Source organism: Perna viridis, chromosome 7 (assembly GCF_037379345.1).
Source record: "Perna viridis isolate PV_CMFRI_1.1 ecotype Kerala chromosome 7, ASM3737934v1, whole genome shotgun sequence".
NCBI lineage: Eukaryota > Metazoa > Mollusca > Bivalvia > Mytilida > Mytilidae > Perna > Perna viridis.
The window spans coordinates 33905220-33919557 of NC_142451.1; the positions used below are offsets into that span (position 1 = coordinate 33905220).

Genomic DNA, 14338 nt, shown 5'->3' on the forward strand with positions numbered 1-14338 from the left:
GTGTAGACAGCATGCAATTTATTAACTTTTAAGAATTAATTTTCTATAATTTTCTAAGGTTCATTCCACCTATTCCCACTTTTTATAAAATAGGTAATAAAAAGGTAAATTTTCATGTCGGAATAGGTGGAAAATAGTGTAGATAAAGGATTATACTGTATAAACAATGTTTGATTAGGTGTTAATTGATTTTGTAATTAATGACAGGTAAATGATATATTTTGTCAGTGAATTTCCATTTTGTTGCATAAATATAATAAAAAAGAAACAAGTAAATTTTGAATATTATACTTTTTAATTTAAGGAAATATAAATAAACAGTTATATATATGAATACATAATGTATATTAATGAATCAGTAGTTTTTGATATACATAAGTCATAAGACATAAGAAAGTAACAATATCAGTTTAAATACATTCATTCAACCAGTCTCTACGATATTAAGCACTAGATCATATATATTAAACATACACACAATAATTTTGTTTTCACATAACAATTTAACAGTTCATCAATTTAGTGTTGTTGTCTTCTTTGTAAGGCACTTGTAGACCTGTTTCCTGAGCTTTTCGCCATATGCTCTGAGTATAGTGAAAAAAACAGCCCTTTGCGTTGATGCCAGGAAAGATGGAGTATGCTGCGTTGCGTATGGCGACCTCATAGTCCAGAAAGATAGTAGTAGGTTGAAGTTGCAGTTGATGTTGTTGACATAAATCTTTGAGTAGAGTAAGAAATCTGGTATATACAAGTTCGCTCTTGGCTGGTAGTAAGCTGTACGCTAGCGGATACATTGCGTTGTCAACCATTGCGTGGAATGTGTACAGTTGGTAGAATTGAGTAGGGCATGTATAAAATATGCCGTCACCATATATAGTTTCTGCAGCTGCTAAGTGTGTTAGATTCTTGTGTATACTGAATATCAACATGCGTCCAACTGTGTTGTCATCCACTAAAAGGAAAGGGTCTCCTTTTGTGGTCTGTGTCCAAATACCATCTATGTTGATGTCATCAGCGGTCTTTGGTAAAACTGGTAAAGTTTTGTTGCGTTTGTTGTACATGGCTGATTTACAAGATGGGAAAGTAGGAATATTTTCCACTAGTTCTTGTGTGTCGTCATTCCAGTCATCAGTTCTGAGTTTTACTAATTCTTCTTCATAGATAGTGGGAACTGGAGTGAGCTCATCTATGCAACGTTTTTTCATGCTCTGCAGGACTACATCTACCTTCAACTGCACGTTATCAGACTCATGGTTGTGATTTGCTGATACTTTGGTTGGTATATTGTTTAATGTATTAAGTGTAGCAGGACAATTTGCAGTCGAACATTTCCAGTAAGTCCTTTCATCCCTTCTGTTTTTTGCTTGAAATTTAAAGCCATTGTGTACTAGGTTTTGGTTGCCAAGTCTGTTTGTAACGAACTTCACTTGTAGTATTGCATTAGCCATTGTAACTATTTAATGACAAAAACTGGGAATGGACAACAATATATAGCCAAACATTGGCTTGGAGTTCATGAAGCTTGGGGTTCTCAGCTGAGTACATATCTGTCAAATCAGTACATCAGCTTGCAATGAAACATTTAATATTTCTCGGCTTTGCCAGTTCATAATTATTTGATCAATTAGAAAGCTGTAATTTAATTACATCAAAATGTCTAGATTCTGGTCTAGTATTTTTTCAGTTTCTGATAATATTTATATTTTGTTAAATATCATATCACATATTATAATAAAATCTTAAATTTATGTTCCATTTGTTTAAATCTCATTCTCTTTCATACTTATGTAAAAATATAAAATATGCACAAAAATTGCAAAAAAAAGGTAAACACAGGTAAACAGAAGGTGTCATTTATGTAGGGCTTAATTACTATAAAAACAAATCAAAACATCAAAGAAACTTGTATGTGGGAATAGGAGGAATAATGTTTTTTAAATTTTTTAAAAGTGGGAAGAGGTGGAAGACACCTTTTCTATTTGGTATGTGCACTGTCATATTTGTTATATTTTAAATTCATCAATTATGCACCGTCAAAGATGCGCTAGAAGCGAATGAAAGCTTTCCAAACATACGCATACACTATTATAAACTTCATTCGCCATACACTGCCTTGAGCGGAGGTATGCTAGATCCATGGGAAGGGTACCATCAAACCGACTCTTCAGAGTACAATTTTTAAAGTACTAAATGAAGGACGGGTTTGCTAGTATCTCGGCATGTAGGCATGGCATGACGGGGTTTACGCCCGACAGTTAGGTGCTGACGGCTTTCCCATTGCACGGATCTTAACGCTCATACAGGAGTATTGCAAGAATGAAGTGTTAGATCCCCCAGTTTGGAAAGGTTTTGTTGCTTCAGGACAATTATTCTGAACTCGCTTCTAGCTTTTCTATGTTTTGGTATACATAAGTTATCGATGTATATTTCAAATCAAACTGAACTTTTGATATTAGTTGAATCAGCGAAATGTCAAAGTAAAACAGTTCTTTAATAGTTCATCTAGCAATGCCAAACACTCATCGCAAGAGTATGTCAGAACTGACCCCAAAGTATTAGCAAAGGTTGAAGAGGAACTACCTAATAAAAAGTCTTGTTCCGAGATTTACAAAAATATGGTTTAAGATAATCCGGAGTCAGCTCCACGTGATCATCATCAAATACGCAATATTGCTTACAACCAGAAAAAAACAACATAAATCTTCGTCCCTTGGAAATGTAGCAGACGAGGTCGTTAATATATTTTCTATGATGAACAACACAGAGTTTGTAAAAGCAGTTATATACGCAGAAGACAACAATAAGCCGCCATCAGCTATTTGCTATACAAAAGATATGATGAAGGACATCATACAGTTTTTAAAATCTGACAACGACCATATACTTGATGTCGATAGAACATTTAACCTTGGTGCAGTGTTTGTTACAAACATTGTTTACAAAAACACAAAAGTTATGAGAAAAGAAACTGGTGAGCATCCCATATTCATTGGTCCTTTATTTCTGCACTGGGATGGGTCTTATTTGAATTACCATGCATTCTTCTCGCACGTCAAAGCACGCACCCAAGGATAAGTTAAAATAATTGATCTTAGAATCGGCAGTGATGACGAAAGTGGTGTCACAACTCGGTTGTTGTGTACAAAACACATGAAAGACAATGTCTCTGACCATTCAAAGAATAGTATAGGTTGCAATGACAAAAAACGTTCAAAAATCCTTGACGACATCTTTGGTTCTACAGGACTTGTTACAACCGACGATTCTGTTGAATTTGATCTCAAATCAAATGATATCGTTCAAAAGCATTCACCGTGTGCCAGTTGCTTTAATTCTCGTCTAAAAGATAGACTCGAACATGTTACTTTTCCTAGGAAACAACTAAGTGTCCGAGACCGCCTATGGACCAACAACAACTGTGAATCCATTAATCATGTCTTTAAAAATACAATTAATTGGCAGCCACAGAGTCTCCATGACTTAGTTAACAAACTTCATGATATAACCAGAGTACATTTTGCCGGTTTGAAAAGAGCGTTATATGGAACCGGAAATTATGAGCTATTTGGACATTACAATCGACATAAGGTATCACAGCAGTGTTGGTTATCTAAAACAACAGAACAGAAAGATAAACTTTCTCATAAACTTATGAATGACTGTAAAACATCCAACTGTCTCCAAGGCCGGGTCGTTCAAGCAGTCAATAGTAATTCCCAAATTCCGATTCCGCAAAGAGTTCTAAAAAAGCCAAATCAAAGGAAACGACCAAGAGTGTGCCGTACAAAACCAAGACACCGATCATCTTTGAAGAATCTATAGCGACAAATCAGGACTGAAATAATATAAAATTGTTAAATTTGTTAACTTTCTCATGCATCTATTTAAGACTTATTCATTTATTGATAATGTAAACCTAGTATTATTTATGTTTATATACTATAAGTTTCATGTCATTGATAGTGATTAATAAATGATTTTTTTTTAAATCGTTACTTTTCTTACAAAAACAAAAACAAAAACAAAAACAAAACAAAAACGAAAACAACCCCCACAAAAAAAAACAAAACAAAAAAAAAACAAAAACAAAAAAAAACAAAAACAAAAACAAAAAGAAAAAAGCCAAGAAAAATATTCGACATATAGATTTAAGATTTTAATTGCTTATTCCAATGTAGGGGTTTTGATCCAAAGAAAGTGGTCGCGGGTATCCCAATTTGTGGAGAAATTTTATAAATTTCTGGATAGGTTCCCGTCTTTAAAATATTATCTGCCTTGGAATCATCCCTGGCACATGTTGTATCCACATTTTATGCGCCCCAGATAACGGTCGACAAGCTGCTCACTTCTTGTATATTGACGTCGAATAAACAGTTCGTCCTGCATAGTTGATTAGGGAGTGAATATTGTTGTGATTGGAAATTAAGGATTTCAGCGGACTTTGGGTGGCCTGAATAAAATAATAACAATCGTTAGAAGCACTTGAAGTACTATACTCTGCAGTACCACTAAAATCTTTTTGTATCACACATCGTTCTGACCCCAACCCGACAGATCAATATCCGAATATTCCGGGCCAGAGGAAATTCGGGCTAGGTATCTCTTCAAAAGCCAATGCATCTTATAACTGCATCTTTTTATCTTGTAAGGCTCAGAATAGATGAATAAAAAAGGATAGAAAAATCACTTTACCTCTCCAAAAATTTATCAAATCATATGTAATTACTTTATTATATGAACTTACACTGGTATGCCTTTGGATAGAACTACATGTAGTTGTAATGAACCTCATGCTTAAATTGCTTATACAAATAGAAAGACAAAGAGTCAGACATTCAAATATGGCTACTCCTCCAGATCTGTTAAATACATGTACATGTATTATATTTCAATGCATTTTTATAACAGTTGTAAATTGAATACCCATTCACAACTTTGTTGATGTCTGAAGTCTGGTGATCTAAACCAAAGGTGATTATTGTAATTATAATGTGTTATGTATCTGTCTTAATGAGGCAATCACAAATGTCTTTGAGACTTGAACAGTGGTGAAATCTTGTATTTTCAGCTAATTCATCAGGTACATTTAAAGGCAAAGCCTCAATTATATACAAGATTCCCTAATTAATTGTATTACTTGGAGTAACTTATCTTGCTGCATGCCACCTCATAATGTACGGTGTATAAATGATGTCTTAATGTAAGCAGGTTCACAGCATGAGCTTTAAGTGCTGTGACAGAAAAGAATAATTTTGAGCACATCAGAGCTCTTCTGAACACACCGTATTTCTTAAACAAGTTATTACATGTAAAAGTCAACTAACTTTTTAAAATGATATTGCATGAAATTATAAGCAAATAACTTTATTTTCAATAGACAGGGGTGTTGTTATTATTTGCAATTATTGTAATTAGTATTGCTTTTTACATTGTAGATTCAGAGTAATTAAGGGAACCAAAATTCTAGCAGACAACAAAAGAATGCAATTCAAGGACAAAGATAAGACAGGGAAAACAGACAGAAAAACAAAGAAATAAAAAGAAATAACCAAAATAACACGTACAAAGCAACAAATGTATATGAGCAACTCGGACTGCACTAAAAAATGGACCAGGAGCACCGCTAGGATAAGCATCCTATGCTTTCCTGGAAACACCCGCCGAATTGCTCTTTAAAATGTAAGTCAGCGGTAGACGAAAGAGGAAAGGAGAACTCATGGTGCAGATAGAAACAGCGTAACGACTCGCGAGTTCATAATGACGACAATAAAACTTCTGTAGTGATAACTTCATTCTTGTAGCAAAAAGTCTGTGTATCATAGTTACGGCAAGCTCTAACGTATAAGTTGTGATAAGAAAACTCCAAACGCAGGCACTGAAGGGATGCTACTTGAGATGAAAGGAAAGTTGATAATATAGTACGAACAGTCATCGCGTTTGCCTGATGCAAGTGTACTTGTAACTCAAAGTTCTCAAAGTTCTCTTCTGACCGTAGTATAAGGAAGCATGTAATTTTGTTGCGGAATAAATGAGATGGAATTGGAAAAGAGAGACTTCAAAAATTGAAAAAATACATGTTATGGAAATCAGTTCATCAAACATTTAGATTCGTGTTGCCTTGCGCAAAAAAAAAAAAAAAAAAAAAAAAAAAAAAAACAGAAATGTGAAGAAATGCTTTAAAACTGGCTAATCTCCTAAAAATCACATGCACTTGTACAGGTACATGTGTTTTTTTTCTGTATTTATTTTCATTAAAATTTTGTAATTTGAAAATGCAGGTTTACTTAGCATTTCATGACTTATACAAGCTATAGCACTAAAATAATTTTATATAATAAATATATGAAATAACGATGAAATTAAAGCTATCCTCAGAATCCTATATTTTCCATTTTTATCTTCAACTTGAGAATTATATCTTCCAATTGGAAAGTATATTTCCCATTGGAAATAAAAAATTCCGTTGGGAAAATTTATTTTCCCATTGGAAAAAAATTCTCCTACTGGATTTATTTTCTCCAATTGGAAGCAATTTTCTCCAATCGAATTTTTTTTTCGATGGGAAGAATTTTTTCCAATGGGAGCACTTCTTTTCCAATGGGAAAATGTGATTTTCCAATGGGAAAACTGGTTTTCGAATTGGAAAGTCGATATTCAAATTGGAAATCAGGTTTTCCTATTGGAATAAATTTTCCCATATTTTTTTTCTTCAAAATTTAAAGAATATGTTTACTATCTTCATAATTAATATATTATATTTGTTTTTCCAATTTAATTCCGTACAGTTTGGTGTAAAATATAATATAATATATATCTAAAAATGGCGATTCGGGGATTTGGAAAAATTAAAATTGCAAATTTAAATTAGAAAGAGTTTTTAGTAAAAAGCAGTGGGGCTTTTCCAAAACTAACAGCCAATTACTATGTTTAATGAAATAGCAGGCACTTAGAAACTAGCACAGGATGAAATTATGCATGGAGGAGGAGGTGAAAAAAATAACACCCTTTTTTTCACAATTTTAGCTCCTAAACTTCATGCGCATTAAGGTATTTTGAAAATCCACCGGCTGATGCAGAGGAAAGAACCTAATACGGCAGGGGACTGAAACGTTCTGGATACCTTTTTCATTTACATTACACTTAATTGTTTACAATTACATTTGTTATATCTGTCTATGTATAAATGCTTAATTACATTTAAACAATATATCCACCAAATTTCAAATTTAAATTTTACAAGTTAAGTTAGACCGAATCAATGTTTGGTGCGAAACAGTGCGCATAAATGTAAATTTATGCGTTTTGCACCCGACTTGACAATAATTCCTGGGTATTCAGGCAGATTTTTACCCCAACATTAAGCCCAGGAGAAAATGCAGAAACGTCTACGATGGGTGGATAATGAAACAAAGATTATTTTCATGAAAAAATTGTACGGACAGTAAGGAACAAAAAGTACCAAATTTGGAAGCTAGCAACCCACATATGACTGTGTATTTCATCAGGGGCGGGTCCAGATGGGGGCGTAATGGGCGTACGCCACCGCTTTTTAAAGAAAAAGAAAACAAAAATCTATCGTAATCTGCTTAATATAGTATTGAAATTGGCAATTTATTATCATTATTATCTATCCATAAAACATGTCATAATCTGGTTTCCTATTATACCGATTCACGTAATTACGCCTCCCTTTCATAAAATCCTGCATTCGCTCCTGTTCGTGGGGCACTTAAGACTTAGGGTGGCTTCTGAAAAATTGATGCTTGAAAAACTATTTCCCTTTTTGAGCCTTAATTTACAGGCAAAAAGCCGCATGACATGGTGGATTATTTTAAACCTATAGGGGTGTGTGTTTAAGCAACATTGCGTTAAATTAGAGAAATTTCACCCGATTTTTGTGTAGATTTAAGTGGAAGTGGTAGACCCTCCCTCCATACAGAAAAAGCATTGTGAATAATTAGGTTCTTGTATTCATCTAAAAAATTTTTTTAAAGAAAAAAAAAAACAAAAAACAAAATCAAGAAACGAAAAAAAAAACAAACAAAAAACAAACAAAAAACAAAAAAACAAAAACGACACACCAGCGGCGGATTCAGTGGATCGATTTCGATAGTTGGACACACACCCTCCCCTCATATTGCATTTTCACCTTTTTTTTTTTCAAAAATAAGCAAATTATAGCCATGAACCTAAATAACCAGTTAATGTATTTATTTGGATCTGTCCTGCACCTGGCCAACACACCAGTATCTGTTGCTAAACAACTACAGTTTATGGAACTTCTCATGAACTTTAAAAAAAAATACAGTAACTGTTCAGTTTCTATCAGCTTTACCTTGAAATATTTAACGCTTCCGTCAATTAAACTTTGCTTGCTTTCTAAAGAAGCCATGGAGCTCATGTAACGTTTTCGACGTGTTTGAATACTTATCAAATTCAAAATAAGTTAAAATGTCGTTCGTATCTGTTTTCACAGAATCTGAGGTGCTTCAATATTTATGACACATATTAAAACTTGATCGTTCTATATTAACCGAACTACCAATAAAATCTAAAGCCTAAACAACAAACGCATACACTCAGTAAATCAACTAACCACTTAGCCTTAACCCAAGTTCCTGGAGCACCTAGCTCCCGGGACACATAGTCCCCGAAAACCTTGTTCCTGAGACACCTAGTCTCGGAGCAACTTGCTCCCCAGACACTTAGTCTCGGAACACCTAGCTTGCGAGACACCTAGTCTTTGAAACACTATGTTTCAAGCAAGCTCATAGATAGTTACAAACCACCTGTTCGCGGGACTGCGACCATTCCCTAACTAGAGAAATTACAGTATCGAAACAACCCGGTAGTTTGCAACTATCTTAAAGCTTCTTGAACTACTTGCTTGTAAACCACAAGCTTCAAACTTATACTGGAACTTCTAGGCTTTAGTAAACCAAACTTACTTCTTGGCGTCTTTATTTAAGTTTCAACTGTATATACACTTTCGGTTATAATTTCTTTCAAACCTTTCTCTGTTGTTTAAACTAACACACTGAACCCCCATTTGCAGGATTTGGGGGTTTTTAACGACCTTGAATACCAATACAGGCCTCTCACGGTCGATGTTAGTGGGTTAGTAGAACTGGTGTTGGAAGCGGAGCCCAGCCTTCGGGATACCTGACCGAAGAACTCGGTCACAGTATGTCCAACTAGCGACTGGGTTGCTGTGTTGACGCTCTGGCCTACTCCCAGACCTCACGTGGGTCCGAGAGCGTTTTCCCACTCTAACTGTTTGGGATTACGTCAACTAGTCCGAATTTCCTCTGACCCTGCAACCCTCCTCATTTTTATTTGGATATTGATATGTCGGGTTGGGGTCAGAACGATATGCCATACAAAAAGTTGGAGATTTAGCGGTACCGCGGAGTATCGCCCTTCAATCCTTTGTAACGACTTTCAAGTTGAAATTGTGTATGTCACACCTACCTAGTTCGATTCCGGAATAATTTTCCCGTATGCTGATACCAAATATGCTACAAAAATTACATTTATTATTGAACCCTTCCTTTCCAAAAATAACAAGCTCCCCCTACTCTCTATTACGGTTCAAAATGTCAACAAAACAGGGTCTCTCGTGGAAAATTATCGAAACTTCAATAATAAATGTAATTTATTATTATATACATGCGTCGAACTCCCGGTCGACGCATGTATATAAGGTAGTACTATGCGGTTAGATCAAGTCAAAAAATTTGGTCTCATTTCGTTGAAATGAAGCTGTTTTGAGGCAGTCCACATAGAAAGTTCAAGTTTTTTTTTTTTCATAAAAATGTACATATTTTTCTAATCTTTGGCTAGTTCCAGTGATTCATGAGTAAATTAGCCAACCAGTAGACACGGTAAAAAATATTACTGAAATTTAGTACAAAGCAGTGGGGCTTTTCCAAAAACTAACAGCCAATTACTATGTTTAATGAAATAGCAGGCACTTAGAAACTAACACAGGACGAAATTATGCATGGAGGAGGAGGTGAAGAAAAAAATAATAATAACATCTTTTTCGACTTATTTTTTCACAATTTTAGCTCCTAAAGTTCATGCGCATTAAGGTATTTTGAAAATCCGCCGGCTGATGCAGGTACCAGTATCGTATTGCATATCCCTGAGCAGGTGTACGTCAAAACATGGATGCTATAAAAATATAGTGCATTTTCTTTCTGCCTCTCTACAAACTAATATTTTGTCAAAAGATATGAACAATGACTTATAAAATAGAGCAAACATCACACTGTAAGATGAAGAACTTTTTTAAAAGAAAATCTAACATAATTTCATAAAAATGTTCCACTGAAAAGGTTGGTTTGGTGAGTGCAAAACGAAAGTGAAAGTAGGGAAAATGGCTATTTATAGTTCGAGACTACTTTTCTGTCCGATCTTCGTGGACTCACCCTATTTTCTTTGCGGGAAATTATTTTTTCACATGTCCTTAGAAATGCTACATAAGTGAAAGTTTTATTGAATCAATTTACATATTTTTTAAAAAATCCTAAAAATATGCACTTCACTATAGAAGTCTATGGGAAAATTAATACGATACTGAGACCTGCAGAGGAGAGAACCTCATGTGGCAGGGGACTGAAACGTTCCGGATACCTTTTTCATTTACATTACACTTAATTGTTTACAATTACATATGTTACATCTGTCTATGTACAAATGCTTAATTACATTTAAACAATATATCCACCAAATTTCAAATTTAAATTTTACAAATCAAGTTAGACCGAATCAATGTCTGGTGCGAAACAGTGCGCCTAAATGTAAATTTATGCGTTTTGCACCCGACTTGACTATAATTCCTGGGTATTCAGGCAGATTTTTACCCCAACACTAAGCCCAAGAGAAAATGCAGAAACGTCTACGATGAGTATTTCATCAGGGGCGGGTCCAGATAGGGGCGTAATGGGCGTACGCCACCGCTTTTTAAAGAAAAAGAAAACAAAAATCTATCGTAATCTGCTTAATATAGTATTGAAATTGGCAATTCATTATTATTATTGATCCATAAAACATGTCATAATCTGGTTTCCTATTATACCGATTCACGTAATTACGCCTTCCCTTCATGAAATCATGCATTCGCCCCTGTTCGTGTGGCACTTAAGACTCAGGGTGGCTACTGAAAAATTGATGCTTGAAAAACTATTTTCCTTTTTTAGCCTTAATTTACTGGCAAAAAGTCGCATGACATGGTTGGTAATATTTCAAAATTTTAAGCCTATATAGGGGTATGGTTAAGCAACATTGCGTTAAATTAGAGAAATTTCACCCGATATTTTGTAGATTTAAGTGGAAATGGGATCCTTCCCCCATACAGAAAAGGCATTGTCAATAATTACGTTCTTCTATTCATCAAAAAATTTTTGAGAAAAAAAAAAAAGAAACCAAAAAAAAAAAAAAAATAAAAATAAAAATAAATATTAAAAAAAAAATATCGATTTCGATAGTGGGACACACACCCTCCCCTCATATTATATTTTCACCTTTTTTTTTTCAAAAATAAGCAAATTATAGCCATGAACCTAAATAACCAGTTTTATTTTTATTTATTTGGATCTGTCCTGCACCTGGCCAGCACACCATTAACTGTTGCTAAACAACTACTGTTCATGGAACTTCTCATGAACTTTAAAGTAATATACAGTAACTGTTCAGTTTCTATCAGCTTTACCTTGAAATATTTAACGCTTCCGTCTATTAAACTTTGCTTGCTTTCTAAAGAAGCCATTGAGCTCATACAAGCATTCTAGACTAAGTCTTTACTACATTGATTTCTTCTGTTCCATTGTTAAAATTTTCGGTTTTGCAGACCGTAACGTGACAAATGTACATGTACTTGGCACTGACTAAAGGCACGAACAATGCAATCAAGACTAATAGTATTCAGTGCCGTCTAACTAGCTTTAAATATACACATCAATTTAAAAAAAATAAATTTAAGAACCCAAACATTTTAAAAAAAATTACAAAAAAATAATAATCTAGCTGAATAAAAGTGCAAAACTTCCCCGTAAACCGGGATTGTTAATTTTAGTGGGACCTGAGTTGTATTTATACCTGTCATTTCAGTCAGGAACAATTATCATGGTATACCCTAAAATTCGAGCCTTAAATGTTTGATGTATGTATCTCTTTTTTGATTGGTCAACGATATCCGGAGACAGAACATCACAAACGTACGTAAAGTAATTGTCACTAACCAAAACCAGACTGCACTGATACCCCAGCTGTATCATATAGTTCCGAAGTTTTTGCAAGGGTTTAGAAAGGCATATCAAAAAAGTGAATGTTAGCTATCGGTTGTTTGACATATTATTGGCATATCATTTCAGACAACATTTTTCTTGTAAAAATACCCGACGTCATGTGTTATTATAATTTACAAATTTAGCATGGAGTATTTTGTTTTGTGCATGTAGCAATCAGAAGAGTTTCTCGATCGTCGAACAAAGGCACATTATTTACACACCACTTGCCTTTAATTTGGACTGTCAAAGGGTCGTTATGTTATATCCTGGATTTCGTTTCGTCAAAATCAGAGTGTCATATAGCGTCGGTGGTGTAAATGTTAGGGTGCACTATACAGTTACATTAAGGCGCACTGTTTCGCACACCAAGTTACCTCCGTCAAATTTTGTAAAACTTAAAATTAGACGTTGAAAGTTGGTGGATATATTGTTTTAATGTAGATAAGCATTTGTAAATAGACAGATGTAATATATTATGGTAAACAGGTGTAATTTAAATGAAGAATGGTATCCGGAACCCATGCCTTAATTTTCCCATAGACTTCTATAGTGAAGTGCATATTTTTAGGATTTTTTAAAAAATATGTAAATTGATTCAATAAAACTTTCACTTATGTAGCATTTCTAAGGACATGTGAAAAAATAATTTCCCGCAAAGAAAATTGGGTGAGTCCACGAAGATCGGACAGAAAAGTAGTCTCGAACTATAAATAGCCATTTTCCCTACTTTCACTTTCGTTTTGTACTCACCAAACCAACCTTTTCAGTGGAACATTTTTATGATATTATGTTAGATTTTCTTTTAAAAAAGTTTTATCTTACAGTGTGATGTTTGCTCTATTTTATAAGTCATTGTTCATATCTTTTGACAAAATATTAGTTTGTAGAGAGGCAAAAAGAAAATGCACTATATTTTTTATAGCATCCATGTTTTGACGTACACCTGCTCAGGGATATGCAATACGATACTGGTACCAGCATCAGATGGCTGATTTTTAAAATACCTGATTTCGCACGAACTTTTGGGACTAAAATTGTGAGAGAATGAATCGAAAAGGGTCTTATTATTTTTACCTTTTTTCCACCTACTCCATGCATACTTTCATCCTGTGGTAGTGTCTAAGTGTCTGATATTTTATAAAACATAGTATTTGGCTGTTAGTTTTGGAAAGGCACCCCTGAGTTGTACTTAAACTCAGTAATATTTTTTTTCAGTATGTTACTATGGCTACTGAATGTTATTACAATAATCACTAAATTTTTAATAAATGACTCGAACCTCCACACACCAAGGATTTCAAAATTATGCATTTTATGACAAAACACTAGAAAATTCTGTGCGGACTGCCTCAAAACAGCTTTATTTCAACAAAATGAGACAAAATTTTCAGAAATGACCTGTATTGTACTACCTTAGCATGGTTGCTTTAAAGCAAGCGAGCCGGGTTCGACTCTCGGCCGACGCATGTATATAAGGTAATACTATACGGTTAGATCAATTCAAAAAATTTGGACTCATTTTGTTGAAATGAAGCTATTTTGAGGCAATTCACACAGAAATTTCCCATAGTTTTTTTTTCATAAAAGGTACATATTTTTCTAATTCTTGGTGTAAGGAGGTTCCAGTGATTCATAAGTAAATTAGCGATTATTGCCACAAAAACAGTAGCCATGGTAACATACAGAAAAAAAAATACTGAGATTTAATACAAAGCAGTGAGGTTTTTCCAAAACTAACAGCCAAATACTATGTTAAATGAAATAGCAGGTACTTAGAATCTAGCACAGGATGAAAGCATGCATGCAGGATGAAGTGAAAAAAAAAAAAGCTAAAAATAACACCCTTCTCGACTGTTTCACAATTTTCGTTCCTAAAGTTCATGCACATTAAGGTATTTTGAAAATCCGCAAGCTGATGCTGAGGAGAGAATCTAATACGACAGGGGACTTAAACGTTCCGGATACCTTTTTTCAACTTTAAAATTAAGTTAGACCGAATCAATGTTCGGTACAAAACAGTGCGCCTAAATATAAATTTATGCGTA

General features: G+C 34.3%; 1 protein-coding gene and 1 pseudogene across 1 annotated transcript; one reads left to right on the forward strand and one right to left on the reverse strand.

Moving 5' to 3' along the window:
* Window positions 1–503: 503 nt before the first annotated feature.
* Window positions 504–1587, reverse strand: LOC148612404 (uncharacterized). Its single transcript, XM_088595372.1, has one exon. It carries the CDS (start codon window positions 1446–1448, stop codon window positions 504–506), a length of 945 nt encoding a protein of 314 aa, XP_088451498.1. The 5' UTR covers window positions 1449–1587.
* Window positions 1588–2136: 549 nt separating this feature from the next.
* LOC148612405 (uncharacterized) lies at window positions 2137–3936 on the forward strand (annotated as a pseudogene).
* Window positions 3937–14338: the final 10402 nt, after the last annotated feature.

Coding starts and splice junctions, on each gene's coding strand:
- LOC148612404 (XM_088595372.1), bottom strand. CDS start 1,448: ATGGCTAATGCAATACTACAAGTGAAGTTCGTTACAAACAGACTTGGC.